Source organism: Grammomys surdaster, unplaced genomic scaffold (assembly GCF_004785775.1).
Source record: "Grammomys surdaster isolate TR1022 unplaced genomic scaffold, NIH_TR_1.0 185, whole genome shotgun sequence".
Classification (NCBI taxonomy): domain Eukaryota; kingdom Metazoa; phylum Chordata; class Mammalia; order Rodentia; family Muridae; genus Grammomys; species Grammomys surdaster.
The window spans coordinates 4,047,631-4,064,125 of record NW_021604630.1 but is presented as its reverse complement, the minus strand read 5'-3'; the positions used below and the strand labels follow the sequence as shown (position 1 = coordinate 4,064,125).

General features: G+C 46.6%; 1 protein-coding gene across 2 annotated transcripts in view; it reads left to right on the top strand.

Moving 5' to 3' along the window:
• Rab11fip1 (RAB11 family interacting protein 1) overlaps positions 1-12,395 on the top strand; it is a 31,001-nt gene extending 18,606 nt beyond the window's left edge. The window contains exons 3-6 of one of the 2 annotated variants that reach the window (XM_028768272.1): positions 65-854; positions 1,898-3,517; positions 4,335-4,443; positions 11,803-12,395. In XM_028768272.1, coding sequence (XP_028624105.1) covers positions 65-854; positions 1,898-3,517; positions 4,335-4,443; positions 11,803-12,021 — 2,738 coding nt within the window. In that variant the 3' untranslated portion in view covers positions 12,022-12,395. The remainder of the gene's footprint in view (positions 1-64; positions 855-1,897; positions 3,518-4,334; positions 4,444-11,802) is intronic. The other variant, XM_028768273.1, reaches the window with a different exon arrangement.
• Positions 12,396-16,495: the final 4,100 nt, after the last annotated feature.

The window sequence follows — 16,495 nt, the reverse complement described above, 5'->3', positions numbered from 1 at the left end:
GCTCTTTGACTCACTGAACTATCTCTTCAGCACTTATCCCTTTTGCTGTTTCTTTTCTTCCCAGTCATGACCCACAAGCGAACATCCAGTACAGACCATACACAACCGAACCAGTCCAGCTTCAGCCTTCCCAAGAAAGAAGGGCTCTCCTTCCTCGGGGGCCTCCGGTCCAAGAATGACTCTCTTTCCCGATCTAACGTCTGCATCAACGGGAACCATGTTTACATGGAGCAGCCAGAAGCCAAGAGTGAGATCAGGGAGAACAGCCCTTCTAACTCCCCATCCCCACAGGGTTTCAGGAAGAAGCATCTGTTCTCATCCACTGAAAACCTGGCTGCCCGGTCTCCTAAGGAACCAGGGGAAGGAGGTAGCATGTCCTCTGACAGGCGACTGTCCGACTCTTCCACCAAGGACTCCATGAAGTCCATGTCTTTGCCATCCTACCGGTCTCTGACCAGTGGGGACAGTAGAGAGAGCGTGTCACCGGCAAACACAGAGGCTGCCAAAGAAACAAAAGACAGCAAGAAGCAGGAGAGCAAGAAGTCCTCTTTGCTTTCCCTGGTAACAGGAAAGAAAGATGTGGCTAAGGGCAGTGACAGCGAACCTCTTCCCACTGTCTCAGAGAAAGAGAAGGAAAGGAAAGGCACACTTGTGGAAGCCCAGCTGCGGGAGGAAGACCTTGTGAGAAGACCTGAGAAAGATGTTCTACCTGTTGCCTCCCAATGGGGCAGCTCCCCGAACCCCTTTGAAGACGTTCCGATCTCAGACCTGGAAGCCAGCCTGGAGTCTAAGTCTGAACTGAAACCACCAGTTCCTGCTGCAAGGGCTCTCCAGACCAAAGCTGTGAAGCCTAGGTGAGTCTTAGGTTTTTACATACGGGACCTTTCTCTGCCACTGCCTGGTGTTCAGCCAAGTCTTCACTAGAACAAACCTGGTCAGTCTCAGGATGTGTGTGCAAAGGTTTGCTAGTCTTAAGTCATTTGGACCAATCACCTCTGCTGGTCTGGCCTGCTCAGCACAGAGCAGGGCCGTTTCCCAGCCTAAAGCTACAGTATATGTAAGTGAAGGCTGTCTTCAGTGAGCTAACCAGACTCCAGCGAAAGGAGACCAGCTGTGGGCAACTCTGAGCGCGGGAGCTGAGCGAGCATGGTTGTGGTGGGGACAGGAGAAGGACCTGTGTTTTAAAAGTTAATCAGTGCATGCTGTCCTGTGGAGGTAGCTGCCTTTTCTCCTGGGACTTGGGAATCAGTTTGCTGGTGTGCTACCATTTAGAGCTCCTGTGATCATTCTCTGTCCCTCTGTGCCCGATCCTAAGAGCCTTCCTAAGCCCAAAGGTTCTTCTGCTTTTCTAAGTGACTTTCACATTGACCTTTCTCTGGAATGGGGGTGGGGTGGGGGTGGGGAGACAAGCGTTTGGAGATTCTGCAACAGATAATGCTTTCTCTTCAGAATCCATACTTGTTGCCTTCCGCTATTCTGGAGCTTTCTGGATGCTTTTTGCCCGTTCGTAGTCAATTCTTGAGACTGAGTGTATCACTGAAAGACCTGTAGGCTGCCTGTTGCTCTAGCTGAAGCTTCCCATTGGTGTTGCAACAGATCCTTGTGTGACAGGCGTGCTTGGTGCTAAACAGTCTCTTTCTGTGGGGAGAGTGTGTCTCAGTTGTGAAGGCTTCACATGGCATGGATGGGGACCTGGCTTTGATTTCCCAGCACCAAGGTAAAACAAAGCGATCAATGTGTATGTCAAGAATTGCTGTTTCCTTCACCTTGAACATTAAAAACCTGACCCTCCTTAATGACTATTTTTATATATATATAAATATGTGTGTGTGTGTGTGTGTGTGTGTGTGTCTTGAAATGCAACTGACCTGCAGATTTTATTTTGTCCTTTTTACAGACTGGAAGTTTCACCAGAGGCTCAACCCAAAGCCAGTCTTCCTTCCCCCAACTCTGCTCACTTTGTCCCTTTTCTCTATAGCTCTACTCAGGCTCCTGTCCTTTCTGACTTGAGATATGACTCAGAGACACAGTCCTCTGAAAGTCCTCCTGCCTCCTCTTTCTCATCTCCCCTAGCAGCTCCTATCTCCACATCCACTCCCATCGAACACTGGCCCACAGACAAGGGTGAGGCTGATGCTGAAGAACCCTCTTTGCTCCTCAGAGCAGTCTCTAGTTTAACACCAGCTGCAAACACTGGTTCTTCTGCCTCAGGATCACCTTGGGAACAACTTCCTACATCTGTGTGGAAGGGGACGGAAGAATCTTCAGGGGTCAAGGCCAGAGAGACAGGCACAGGGAAGGAAGCCAGCAGTGATGAGTCCTCACCTCAGGAGGCCCGGGAACTACCCTCAGTGTTACCTCTCAATGGTGGCAGGATTGTAAGCCCCGCTGAGAGGTCTCCCACAGCGTCTGGGTCTTCCATGGAGAATGTTGATGTCGAAGAAGCAACGCCCCCTTTTCAAGAGGAAAAGGCAGCCTCCTCATTTCACAGCATAGCGCAGAAACATGAGGGGATGCATCAGAAGGCCAGCGGGGGCCAAAAGAAGAAGAAACGCGTGTCTTTTTCCGAACAGCTCTTTGTGGAGGAAGAAACAGAAGGACCCACTAGGCTTGAGGAGGAGGATGAAGGTCATCCCCAGCAGCTGACACAGGAAGGGCTTGTTGCTGGAAGCATGCCCCGTGCAGGGTCTCCAGAGTCTCCCCACACAGAAGGCACAGAACAAGAACCTGTGACCGTGGAAGCTCAGCCCATCGTCTCTTCTCAAAGCCAGAGTTTCTCGGAAGGCCCCACAAGTCCAGCCAGAGGTACCCAGCTTCTGAGGGATGAGGAAAAGGATGACCTCATGGCACCCTGTCAGAGCAAAGCCAGCGATCATGAAGGCCTGCTCTCTAACCCCCTGAGTGACCTTCCATCTGCCTCTGATGTGAAATCTCCTATCATGGCCGATCTGAGTTTGTCTCTTCCATCCATTCCTGAAGTGGCATCAGATGATGAAATGGTCGATGAGGCTGGAGATGGTGGAAAGGCAGGGAAGCTGGTTGAGGAAGAAGCGGGAGTTTCACCCTTGAGCATGTCACCTTCCTATCTGGAGGCGGCAGGGGAGGCTAGTGGCAGGGCACGTGAGTCAGTGCCCCCGGAGAATCAGTGTGACTTCAGGCCTCAAACTCCCTCAAGTGTGAAGGAAGAGCTACCAGGCCCTAGTACTGTCGAGGAGGAGAAGCTGAAGGGAAGTGGGAAGCCAGATTCACCTCTGTGCATATCCCAGGAGTCTCCTGTGCCCAGCCCCTCACTCGCTGAGACCTTTCCTGCCGCACACTCTTTCCCCAGCTCCTCGTCTTCCGACACTCGCCACACTGGTGTAGCAGAGTCTCAAAACCAAGCAACAGCAGATGTCTCCGCTAGTAAAGTTGAGAATTTTGGCAAGAAGAAACCACTTCTACAAGCCTGGGTCACACCCTCAGAGATACATCCAGTCCCAGCTCAGCCAAGTGCGGGAGCTGGGGCAGCCAAGCACAGGTGAGACACGATGGATGGGGAAGTTGTCTTTGTCCATTGTCTTTGCTTTTACCTGACCATGCCTTCAAACCAAATGGATGACTGATGTCCGAATGTCCCTGCTTGGCTGGCAAGGCTTGTCACACAGGAGCTGTGTACTTTTGTGCTTGGAATAACTCAAGACCCAGCAGTGTGGATAGCAAGGACGTAATTGTCTTCAAAGATAGCTTAGGAATGGTTCTACGGTGTGATGGAGTTTTGTAGCTATGGAAGCATTGCGAGTGCTTGTGTCTGCAGGGTCTGGGGAGCCAGCCGAAACGGAGCGGTAGAACAAAGCAATGCTGGAATTTCTGCCAAGAGCTTCCTGACGGCAGAGCCCTCTGTGGGGTCCTAGTCTGTAGCGTAACCTCTAAGAATAATAAACTATCGTTCTTTCTCTCGTCTTTACTTTTAACATTGTTTTATTTATTTAAATTAATTAATTTTTTTTTGCAGTGCTGGGGATGGAGCCCGAGGCCTTCTGCATACTGTGCACATACTATCCCACAGAGCTATGGGCCAGTCTGAGAGACGACGGGCCCTTCTGTTCTTGCGCTCATAACCAGACTGAGGGACTTAGAGTCTTCTAGGACGCCCTAGCCAGGGACGCGCGTTACTGGTTGTGTGTGGCCGTCTGGTCCTGCTTACTTTGAATTCCACAGGAGCTAAGCCGTGAGCTGGATTTGGGGTCAGAGATGCTTCCCCTCCCCCTTTTTCTTGTGGGCAGCGGTCTTTGAGATGGGTACTTCTCAGCTTTGCGGTTACTGGGGTTTTAAGGAATCTTTCCTTATCTCTCTAGGCCTCACCCCGTGAAGCCGATGAACACGACAGCCACCAAGATCGCAAACTCTAGTTTGGGGACCGCCACCATCATCAGCGAGAACCTCATCAACGAGACCCTCATGAAGGTGAGTGTCCAGAGAAGGCGGTGTGTGTGCCAAGATTGCCGAGTGCGTGGAGGATATAGAGTTGCCAACCCTTACAGCTGGCCTCAGCTCTTACAGCTACACTGGGGGCTGATGGAAGTACTTGGCTGGCAGGCAGTTCCGGGAATTACTTACTGTGGTGTCTCTGGAGTCTGGATAACTTCTGAGAGCCCCTAGACTTTTCCTTTGACTAGATAGTTATGTTTCCTTATGATTAGTTATTTCTTACTGAGTTCTTCTTTGTCTCTAGCAATATGAGTCACTGCACTGTTTGTCAAGTATGGTGATACTTTTTTTTGTTTATTTGTTTTGTTTTTTAAAGACAGGGTTTCTTCTACAACTGATATCCAATTCAGACATCATTCTCCCCCCTTCCACCCTTTTTTCCCTCTTTTCATACTCTTGTATTGGTTCTAATAAACAATTGCTTTTCAAAAAAAAAAAAAAAAAAAAAAGACAGGGTTTCTGTAGCCCCAGCTAACTTAGAACTCACTTTGTAGCCCAGGTTATCCTAAACTCATGACAGCCTTCATATGGATTCAGCCTCCCGAGTGCTGGGGTTACAGGCAGGTGCCGCCACATCACCTGACACTTGTCTTTAAAAATAAAAAAAGATTTTCTTTCTCCATCTTTCTTATCTTCAGGCAGAAACATAAAATTCTTGATACAGATGTTCTGGGTTTTGCTTCTCAAAAATAGTTCCCAACATTTAAAAAGTTGCAGAAATAGTACGGGAAGCTCCTGTGGCCTCCATCTGGGTTTGGCCCCACTCCCTCGTTCACGTTGGACCCAGTTTGCCTATCCCCACTCTTCCCTGTCTCTCCTGCTCTTTCTCTGTCTGCCTATGCAGGTGTCCATTTTTATCCAAACCATGGGAAAGGAAGTTGTGTGCTTAGAGTCCTTTTTCACTTCTAATTGTGTGCGAGTCTTGTGTGTGCGTGCACGTGTTTGTGTGTGTGTGTGCGTGTGGAGGCCAGAGGTTGTGCTCAGGTAGATACCTTTCTCAACAGCTCTTCACCTTTTGCTTTTTTTTTTTCTCTTTTAAATAATGTTTTTTCATATAATGTACTTTGATCACGGTGCCCCTTCCCTCCTTTCCTCCCAGGTCCCCCCCTACCCATCCAGCTCCGTGCCTGCTTTCTCTCTCTTTTTACAAAACATACAGGCAAGTAAAAACCAAACAAAAACCAGAATAAAAAGGAAAAGTGTATACACACACACACACACTAAAAACACAAAATTAGAAACAATAATATATAAGCAAATGACAAGTAGGGTTTTGTTTTCTTGGTTCTGTTTTGTTTTGTTTTGTTTTGTTTTAAAAAGTCCCCAGATAAAGCAATAAAAGAAAAAAATCTACAAAAATATTATTGTTCGTTTTGTGTTGGTCATCTACCACTGGGCATAGAGCCTGTACATCAAGTGTGGTTTATATACCCAGGGAGACTCCCTTGGAGAAACTAATGTTTCCTTTGCAAGTGGTTGTCAGTTGGAGATAGCTTCTGAGTTACAGTGGGGATTTGGGTGGGGGCACTTCCCGTCTCAGTGCTGGGAGACACCTGGCTTGAACCTGAGCATGCTGCCAGTCTGGGAGCACATGTGTGTCAGTCCCCTTGTGTCTAGAAGGCCTCCCTGCCTTTGTGTCCTCCTCTCTGGCCCGTACACTCTTCCTGCCTCCTCGTCCACAGGGTGCCCTGAGCCCTGAGGGGAGGGATTGTCCAGTTGTGGGGGCTTCTCTGATGGTGGTTGAGTGAACAGAGATCTATAGGTGTGGCAGAATGCCATTAGGACCCACTTTATTGCTGTGTTCCTTTAGCAGGGCAGTAGTATTTGGTTTTCCCCTGGGTCCGTGGCCTATCTAGTCTCAGGTCCTTCACAACTGGAGCAGCGTCAGACATGGGATCCATCTCATGGAGCAGGTTTGTCGTCCAATCAGATGTGAGTGGTTAGTTACTCCCACAGCTTAGACCTCTCTGCCCCTGGCTGTCCTGGAAATATATAGACCAGGCTGGCCTTGCACTCATATCTGCCTCTGCTTCCCAACTGCTGGAATTAAATTCACGTGCCACCACTGCCTGGCTAAATTTAAATATATTAAAAAGTCCTGTGTATTGTTGCATACTTTTTTTTTTTTCTTTTTTGAGACAGGGTTTCTCTGTGTATGTAACAGAGCCCTGGCTAACCTGGACTTGCTTTATAGACCAGGCTGGCCTTGAAGTCACAGAGATCCACCTGCCTCTGCCTCCCAAGTACCACAACGCCCATCTGACACAATTTTATTTTTCTAAACAACTGAAAAATATTCCATTGTGTACATGTACATGTTTTTTTTTTCATCTTTAATAGACATCTAAGTTTTTTCCAATTTCTGGCTGTTATGATATGAACAGTAGTGAATGAGCAAGTGTCTCTGTTGTAGGATGTAGACTCTTTTGTGTATATGCCCAGGAGTGGTATGCCTGGATCTTAAGATCCATTTCCACATTCCTGAGGAACCACCATGCCGATCTCTTTAGTGGCTAGATAAGTTTGCACTTCCAGCAAGAGATGACTGTCCCTCTTACTCCAAATCCTCGACAGCATGAACTGTCGTGTTTCATTGATCTTCGCCATTCTGACTGATGTAAGATGAAATCTCAAAGTAGTTTTATTTGCATTTCCCTGATGATTGAGGATGTTAAACATTTCTTTGCTTCTCGGTGATTTATGTTTCATCTTTTGTGAACTCTATTTAGTCCTTACTCATTTTTAGGTTTGGGTTGTTTTGTTTGCTTGCTTTTGGTTTTGTTGTTGGCTTTTGTTTTGTTCTGTTTTTGAGATAGAGTTTTTTTTTGGTTGTTGTTTTTTTTTGTTTAGCCTGGGCTATCCTGGAACTCTCTATAGACCAGGCTGGCCTCAAACTTCAAGATTCACCTGCTTTTTACCTCCTGAGTGCTGGGAAAAAAGTGTGTGCCACCTAGCATAGAATCTTCTAATGATTTTGAAGTTGTAGTTATATTACTCATTGATTACAGAATTTCTTTTTTTGTTGTTTTGTTTTTCGAGACAGGGTTTCTCTGTGTAGCTAGCCCTGGCTGTCCTGGAACTCTGTAGACCAGGCTGGCCTCAAACTCAGAAATCCGCCTGCCTCTGCCTCCCAAGTGCTGGGATTAAAGGCGTGCACCACCACCGCCCGGCCTGATTACAGAATTCAAGTTGAGATTTTTTTTTAATGTGCACTTATTTGTGTTTTACCTGCATATATGTGTGTGTACTACATGCTTGTCTGGTACCTACAGAACCAGAAGAGAGCATTAGATCCCCTGAAACTGAAATCAAATATGATTGTGAGCCACCACATGGGTGCTGGGAACTGAACCCATGTTTTCTGCAGGAACAACAACAGAGCTCTTGACCTCTGACCCACCTCTCCAGCCGCATCGTTCTTGCTTTTTGAGACAAGGTTACATATAGCCCAGGCTAGCCATTAAGTTTCAGGAATTACAACCAGCATGCAGCGCCAGACAATCTAATGTCCTTTTCTGACTTCCATGGGCACGTATACTTGCGTACCCAGATAATACACAGACATAATTAAAAATAAAGCAAAAAAAAAAAAATCTTTTTTTTTTTTTTTGGAGCAATGTTATATGTAATTTTGAGAGTTGAAAAGCAACAAATATCTAGCACTACAGTAAGGGTTAAAATATACTGGAATAAATTTTTCTAAAATCAATTTGAACTAGAATTTAATTACGCTTACAGAATAATAACAAAATAAGGCTATTCTCAGGGGAGATGGCTCATCTATAAATACACTCTCTGCCAAGCCTAATGGCCTGAGTTCAGTCCCTGGAACCTACAAAGTAGGAGAGAACTGAGTTTGTCCCTCAGTTTGTCCTCTGACCTGTATACATGTGTCATGACTCACATCCCCCCACCTGAAAATAAGCGTAATCATAATGTCATACTTTTAACTTTAAGAAATGCTACAAAACCATACTCTTCCTGATGTCAACATTATAAAACATACCATTTAAAGAAATAAGTAAAAGGAAAGGGCTCGAGACATAATTCAGTTGATGGAGTTGTTGCCTAGTAACCAGGAGGTGTGGGGTTGAGCCTCAAAGCCACGTTTATAAAGGGGATAGTAGCACATGCTTGTAATCGCAGCCCTGGGGAAGAGACAGGAAGATCGTAAGTTAAAAGCCATCCCCGACTACAAAGATAGTTTGAGATCAGCCTGGGCTACGTGAGTCCTTGTCTCAAAAAGGGAAGGCAGCAGAAAGAGAAGAAAGAGAACCTGGATGTGGTGGCAACACACTTGGGAAGTGGAGGCCGGACGTTCAGGAACTTGAGACCAGCGTGGGCGACTCGAGGTCCCATTTCAGAAAGAGAGGAGGAGAGGACAGAGTGGCTGTGGATTTAATGGTGCTGGGCCTTGCCCTTGCTATCACCAAGCTTTACAGTCAACCACTAATCAGTATTTCTTAATAACACTCTTTAGAGTGTAGAGGTGTGATCGGAAACCCTTGAGGATGTGTTTCTCGATGTGAAATGTCAGTGGATGCCCTTTTCCTATTATGGCAAAATCCCTCTCCGTTGCTGGGTTTCCACCATACCTTTTTTATTGAGACAGGGTCTCACTCTGTAGACCTGACTGACCTGGAACGCTTGACACATCCCAGGCTGGCCTCTCCAGATCTGCCTCTGCCTCAGGAGTGCAAGGATTAAAGGTGTACCCCATGGCCAGCCTCATTGTACCATTCATAGTTTAGCAGTGTTGAGTAAATCCGCATTTGTATGTGTGGTCAGTGTCCAGAAAATTCTAGACATGATACTGCCTTTTGCATTGTTTGCTTCCTGAGATACTGTTTCACTATAGCCCAGGCTGGCCTAGAGCTTGCTTCATGATACAGGCTAACCTCAAACTCAAGATCTCCTTGCCTTCATCTCCTTAGTGCTGGGATCACAAGTGTGTACCATCATGCCAGGTCTGAATCTAGTTTTGGAAGTCACACCCAGAGCATCTCAAGGGGTTGTAGGTCATTGGTGGACAGCTGGCTTGCCATGGCCAAAACCCTGAGTTTAACCTAGTTTAACCCCTAGCAGCAGGAACAAGAGCAGAGGCCCAAGAGTATACCCCCTCTGAATATATGTTCTCAGCAAGAAGAAAGAAGGAAAGAAACAAAGAAAGAGGGGCTAGAGAGATAGCTCAGGGGTTAAGAACATTGACTACTCTTCCAGCGGTCTTGAGTTCAAATCCCAGCAACCGTGTGGCGGCTTACAACCATCTGTAACGGGATCTGATGCTGTCTTCTGGTGTGTGTCTGAAGACAGCTACAGTGTACTCATATACATAAAAATAAAATCTTTAAAAAAAAAACAAAGAAAGATAATGAGTTGGGGAGAGAGAAGCAAATATTGTCGAGGAAGCTATAGTCTCAGTTATTCGTGCACTGCCTGACCTGGATTCAAGCTTGCTCTGTGTAAAAGCAGCAGTATGTGCTTCTAGGCCAGCCAGTGAGAGTAGGATTCCTGAATTCCTGTTCCTGGGCAGTTTGCTTTCTGAATGAGGTAGAGGCTTCTGCACTGTTGTTGAGCTCCTAGTGTTGGTTCTGCCCCTGACTCTGTTTGGAGCTGCTGGCAGGCTCTCAGTTTATTGGTCTTCCTGGTAGAAGGTAAAGGTGGCATGCCCCTGGTGTACAAACTGTTGACTGCCTTGGAGTTCTTTGGGTAAGAATCACCTTGAGTTGCTCTGGAGCCTTGTTTCCTACCCGTTGTAAATCTCTAAGCTGCAGCTTGGCTGCCGTGTCTCTCCTCCTCCCACTCCCTCCTGAGACCTTGGTGTGACTTGTTACTTCTCAGTGACTCTTTTATCTCTCGTTTTCTTCTGGCTCAGAACTCTTGTGCTCACAGTTAGAGCCCCCTTGTCCCTGATGATAAATGCCCGTTAAAAGCAACTGTTCTGGGTACATTGCTCCTATCAGAAATGGGAACAGTCAGTCTCTGAGAAAGGCCACCATGTACCCAGAGAGTGTGTGCTCCAGTGGCCTGTAAGGTCCATAGCCTGGTGGCACTTGGCTTTAGCTATTTGTGTTTTCAGAGTGTAGGGTAGCTTTTGGTGGGGTCTCAGAGGGAGCTCGAGGGTAACAGATTGGGCTGACTGGCAGACATCCTGCTGCCTCTAGGTTTTCTTTCTGGTCCACCTTGGGGCTTGTCCCATTTCTGCACTGATAGCTGGTTGGATGACTCTAGGAATTTTCAAGGCTGGTTTCTTTTTTCTTTTTCTTTTTTTTTTAAGTATAGAATAGAGTTTATTCAGGGCATGGGGAGGGAAGTTAAGAGGGTAGTAGAGGCACAGAGAGAGAGAGAGGGAGAGAGAGATGTTTTTGTTTTTTGTTTTTTGTTTTTTTTTTGAGACAGGGTTTCTCTGTGTAGTTCTGGCAGAGAGAGAGTTTTGTTTTTTGTTTTTTTTTTCTCGAGATAGGGTTTCTCTGTGTAGTCCTGGCTGTCCTGGAACTCACTCTGTAGACCAGGCTGGCCTTGAACTCAGGAATCCGCCTGCCTCTGCCTCCCAAGTCCTGGGATTAAACGCGTGCGCCACCACTGCCCGGCATTCAAGGCTGGCTTCAAATGTTAGAGGCCAAGTGGTCCGGGCACCTTAGTCTCCCAAGTAGCTGGGCCTGAGCATATACACCAGATACCTGAGCCTGGCTGATCATTTGATGACTACCAGATACCATCAAGGCCTCATTATGTTCCTTCTTTCTTTCTTTTATTGTATGTATGTGGTTGTTATGCTTGCATGTATGCATGCATGTATGTTTGTGCACTGTGTGTGTGTGTTAGTTAGGAGCCACTATGTCATTGCTGGGAATCGAACAAGGGTCCTCTGAAAGAGCAGCCAGTGCTCTTAACCACTAAGCTATCTCTCTAGCCCCCTTATTACATTTCTTGACAACATGTACCTCTGCAGAGTCAAGACCAGAGGTGTGAGAACTGTAAGCCATGTAAGGTTACTGCTCTTTGGTGCTAGGAATCAATCCTGGGGCTTTTATACATGCTAGGCACGTATTCTGCTACTGAACTGTACCAAGGCCCCTGGTTTTTGGTTTTTACATTTTTCAAAGGATCATAAAGCAAGAAGAAAAAAAAAAAAACATGTAACCAACTGAGACCCACTCTACAGACACCAAGGTCAGCCATCTGGTTTCATCCCTTGTTGAAAGTGGATTTATAAGCTGGATGTGCTGGCGCACGCCTTTAATCTCAACACCTAGGAGGCAGAGGCAGGCTGATCCCTGAGTTCATGTACTCTGCTGACTTGTAAACCTTTCCCTCTCTCTTCCGTCTCCAAAGAAATACCAGCCCTCGGATCCCGCCTTTGCCTATGCGCAGCTAACCCACGATGAGCTGATCCAGCTGGTCCTCAAACAGAAGGAAACCATCAGCAAGAAGGAGTTTCAGGTGCGGGAGCTCGAGGACTACATTGACAACCTGCTAGTCAGAGTCATGGAGGAGACACCCAACATCCTCCGAGTGCCGGCGCAGATGGGCAAAAAGGCTGGAAAGATGTGAGCTGCTGGAAGGAAACAGATGTTTAGTGAGCTTGTTTCCACTGCCTCTCGGTCAAGGGTGTGGTCTGCCTAGTAACCGGCACGCAGGTTCCGACTACGGCTCTGTGTGTCGTCCGTCAAGAGTTAATTCTCCTAGTTGAAACCAGGTTAATTATTACAATGAATCTTTTACTATACATTTAACAGCATTTTATTTTTAAATGCCACTGTGCCTTTGACTACATTGTAAATATCAGATTTGATCCGATGTATTTAAACACCAGGGTTGTTGCCCTTTGATACTGAGGTCCTGAGGTGTGGATCCTCCATGAAGGTAGGCTTAGGGTGAGATGAGAAAGGGACTTTGGGATGCATACTGTGGCCCCACCCCCCAACCCCCACCCCCGTCTCTTGGCCTTTAAGCAGCTCGGGTGAGGCAGTCGCTCCATTTTTAATTCAGGTAAACTCGAGGACTCAAGGGTTGTTTTCGTGAGGGTTGGTTTGGGAGGCATTGTTCTATTTTCAAGGTGGTGTGTTATATAGCCTGGGCTGCTCTTGAACTCACTGTGTACTGAGACTAGCCCATTCTCATCTTCCTGCCCTCACTTCCCAAGTGCTGGGATTACAGCCGTGTTTGATGCCTTCTAGTTGGAGCACAGTTGTTTACAGAAAGCCTCTGAGCATGCTTCTTAGATTTTTTTTTTCTTTTTTTTTTTTTTTTAGGTTTTTTTCAAGACAGGGTTTCTCTGTGTAGTCCTGGCTGTCCTGGAACTCACTCTGTAGACCAGGCTGGCCTCGAACTCAGAAATCCGCCTGCCTCTGCCTCCCAAGTGCTGGGATTAAAGGCGTGCACCACCACTGCCCGGCGCTTCTTAGATTTTGAATATGCCTTTTACAATTCCCACTACCCTCTAGCCTTAAAAATATGCTCTTTGTGGGTGGAGGGCTATAGCTCAGTGGGTCAAGTGCTTGCACCGCAAGCCTGAGGGTCTGTGTTTGGATTCCATGCAAAAGCCAGGGCATGTGTGTGGGTAGGGGCTGGGCTGGGGGAGGGCAGAGCCAGGCAGATCTCAGGGGCTCACTGGAAACTCCAGGTTCAGTGAGGGAACCTGTCTTAAACAATAAAATAAAAAGCTACCATAGACCACTGCCCTTTATGTGGACACACACACACACACACAGACACACACACACACACACACACAAACTCTGTTCTTTAGATCTACAGGGCCATTTCCTGGAGACATGAAAGAACTAAAGAGTCACTTTTCAAGCTGGAGCGATGGTCTAGTGGTTAAGAGCACCAACTGTTCTTCCAGAGAACCTGGGTTCAATTCCCACCAACCACGTGGTGGCTCACAACTGTCTGTCATTCCTGTTCAAGGGAATCTGACACTGTCACACAGATATACACGCAGACAAAATATCAATACACATAAAATTAAGTTAAAAAGGAAAAAAAAAGTCAGTTTCTACTTAAGTATGGAAGATAGGTCAGAATCTCTCCTCTCGGGATACCGGGGTTCCTATTGCTGGGTTGGCCTTGCCAGTGCCTGGAGAGAGGGCTGGGTGCTCCAGACTCTGACTACAACAGCTCTGGGAGGTAGAGAATGATTTTAGTAAGGGCCTTTTGGCCGTTTCCTTCCATTTCCTTGTCTTGCTGGCTTTCCTGGCAGTGTTCCTGGAAGGGAGTAGACAGAGCCCACTGATTCCTCACGATGAGGGAGTCTCAGGCTGGGTAAGTGCTCCGTGGTCGAGCTCCCCCACCCACACGTCAGTAATAAGTAACAATTGTGAAGAGCGACAGCATGACATTTGCTTTTTTTTTACTGCTACTTCCTGATTTGGGGAGTTCTGTTGCTGCTATTTTGAGACAGGATCTCACTGGCTTCAAACTCCATCCCCCCTGCCTCAGCTTTCCAATTTTCCAAATACTGGGATTACAGGTATGTGTCACCATGCCTGATAGATCAATATATTAAATACACACACAGACACACACACATACACACACACATACACACACACATACACACACACACACACACACACAAAACCTCTTTTTTCACCAATAGAGGGAATTCCATTGCTGATCACCTCATTCTGGAAATAAAATGTTTCATGTCGTTCATTTTTTTTTCTCCCTGGTTGTAATAAAAATCTCATCAAATGTTAACATCTGTGCTAGGAGAATCATAGGCCAGTGAAGTGGACAGGGTGGGCATAGTGGTGGTTATCATTGAAGAATCTGTGTAGGTTCTTATCACCCTGAAGGTGAGGAACATTGATTATACTGGAGCACTTTAATCTGAAGGGCAAGACTGTAACTTGATTTATCTAACTAGCTATTGATGATCCACACGTACTTTTATTTAATCTCTCCTACAGTACTAGGGACCGCTGCAAATTTCTGAGATGATTTGTATTTTTTCTTTTTAGTGTTGTGAAATTCATTAATATGCCTATAAAGGAAACCATATCTGCTTGAACTCTGAAAATGTACATGTATATTTCTGTTCTGCGTCATGTTTTTTTTTTTTTTTTTTTTTACTTGATATAAATTCATTTTTACTGTGACAACCTAAGTGCACTGGAGCACTGCTCAGAAGAGCCAGCCTGGGGAGCTACTTTGGTCATGAAGAGTCTGGAGGTGGATGTAATCGAGTCAGGTCTAGAGAAGGACCGTCTAGGTGGAGTGAATTCCTGTGCTCTGAAATGCCACTTGGGAACTCTGGAGAATGAAGGACAGTTGACCTCAGGGGTGCTTTGCTGGTGTCTGCCAGTGCTGGGAAACATTGCATTTCTGATTTTGCTGTACCTCATGAAGCAATAGAGGCCACGCCTACTTAATAACTGTTCTTGACTATTTGGTTGGGAACTAGGGAACGATACCAAGGGAAGCTGAGCCTGCACTGAGCCACTGGCAGAGGCTGGTGACAGAGAGAGCCCTGGAGCTACTGAGGCTCGTCTCTGGCTTGTACTTGTAGCTTCCAGTGATGCCAACATGAGGTGCCCTGGAGGAGAATGAAGAGAAGGAAGGAAAGAAAAGAAGAGAAAAGAAAAGAAAAGAAAAGAAAAGAAAAGAAAAGAAAAGAAAGAGCCCTTTCCTTGCCCTTGCCTGGCTACCTCCAAGAAAGCCCAGCCAGGGGTTTTGGTGGGGTATTGGATTAAATGCCAGCAGACTCCATTTGGAGGACAGCTTCCTAAAAACCAGCCAGCCCTTGGCCTAATTGATTCATATCATCTTATTCTTGGCTTTGGCACCCTGCCTGCCTTCCCTGTTCTATTCCGGTATATTACCTTTACTTGGGCCACAGAAGGAAGGAGCAAGCAACCCTGCCCCGTGCCGGGCTCCACTTCTCTCCATATGCAGGACAGGTGAGCTGTGTCCTTCCAGCTTCTCAGTTCACAGTGCAGCAGGAGCGGCTGGTCCACGATGCTTCGCCCTGTACTGTATTGAGGTTAGAGTTCTCCATCCCTGCGTTCTTCTCCCAGTCAGTCCCCTCCCCCCACCTTTGGTGTTAGGGATTAAACACAGTATCTTGTATGCTAATCCCACGCTGTGCCTCTGAGTTTAGCTGGACCCTCCTCCACATCGTGTTTTTGTCTCTTGAGACAGGTTCTCATGTGGCCCAGATTAATCTTGAATTGATTCTATGGCTACTAATGTACTAATGACCTTAAACTCCTGATCCTCCTGCCTCCACCTTCCAAGTGCTGGGAATATTAGAGTGTACAACCATTCACACAGCTTTTAGGTTTTTCGTGCGTGGATGTGGATGCTAATTAAGGATCCTTCAAGACTGAAAATCAATCAGTTGCCTTAGATAAGGAACATGAACCCACACCAAACCCATCTCTGGATTCTCCTACCTACTTTGGTAAGCTACTAAATTGACTTTCACCTCCCGCCAACTGAAGGCTCGCCTAGTGGAGTTGTTGTTGTTGTTCTTTTGTAACGTTTGATTGGTTGGGGTTTTGGGGATTTTGAGGGGCTTTGTTGGTGACAGTTTGGTTTTTCGAGACAGGGTTTTTGTGTGTAACAGCTCTGGCTGTCCTGGAACTCACTCTCTACCAGGCTGGGCTCAATCTCAGAGAGCCACCTGCCTCTGCCTCCCGAATGCTAGGATTAAAGGCGTGTACCACCACTGCCTGGCTTCACCTGGTGTTTTTTTAATTACAGAATTACTGTTCTCTGCTGCCATCCTTTGGGGATTTAGAATTTGGGATTAGGTGCCTAGTTTAGTTAGTACTGTGCTTGCCTTACATGTGCAAAGCACTAGGTTTGCTTACACACCCCCACCCCAGGACTGTGTAAACTGAGCAGTGTGATGATCCGCACCTGTAATCCCAGCCAGCACTGTGGAGGTGGAGTCAACAGTTCAGATGCATCCTCGGCAGCATAGGGAGGTTTAAGTCAAACTGTGATACACAAGACGTTGTCAAAACAAAACACAACCTAAGACTTTCTAACAATAAATAAAATCATACTACTT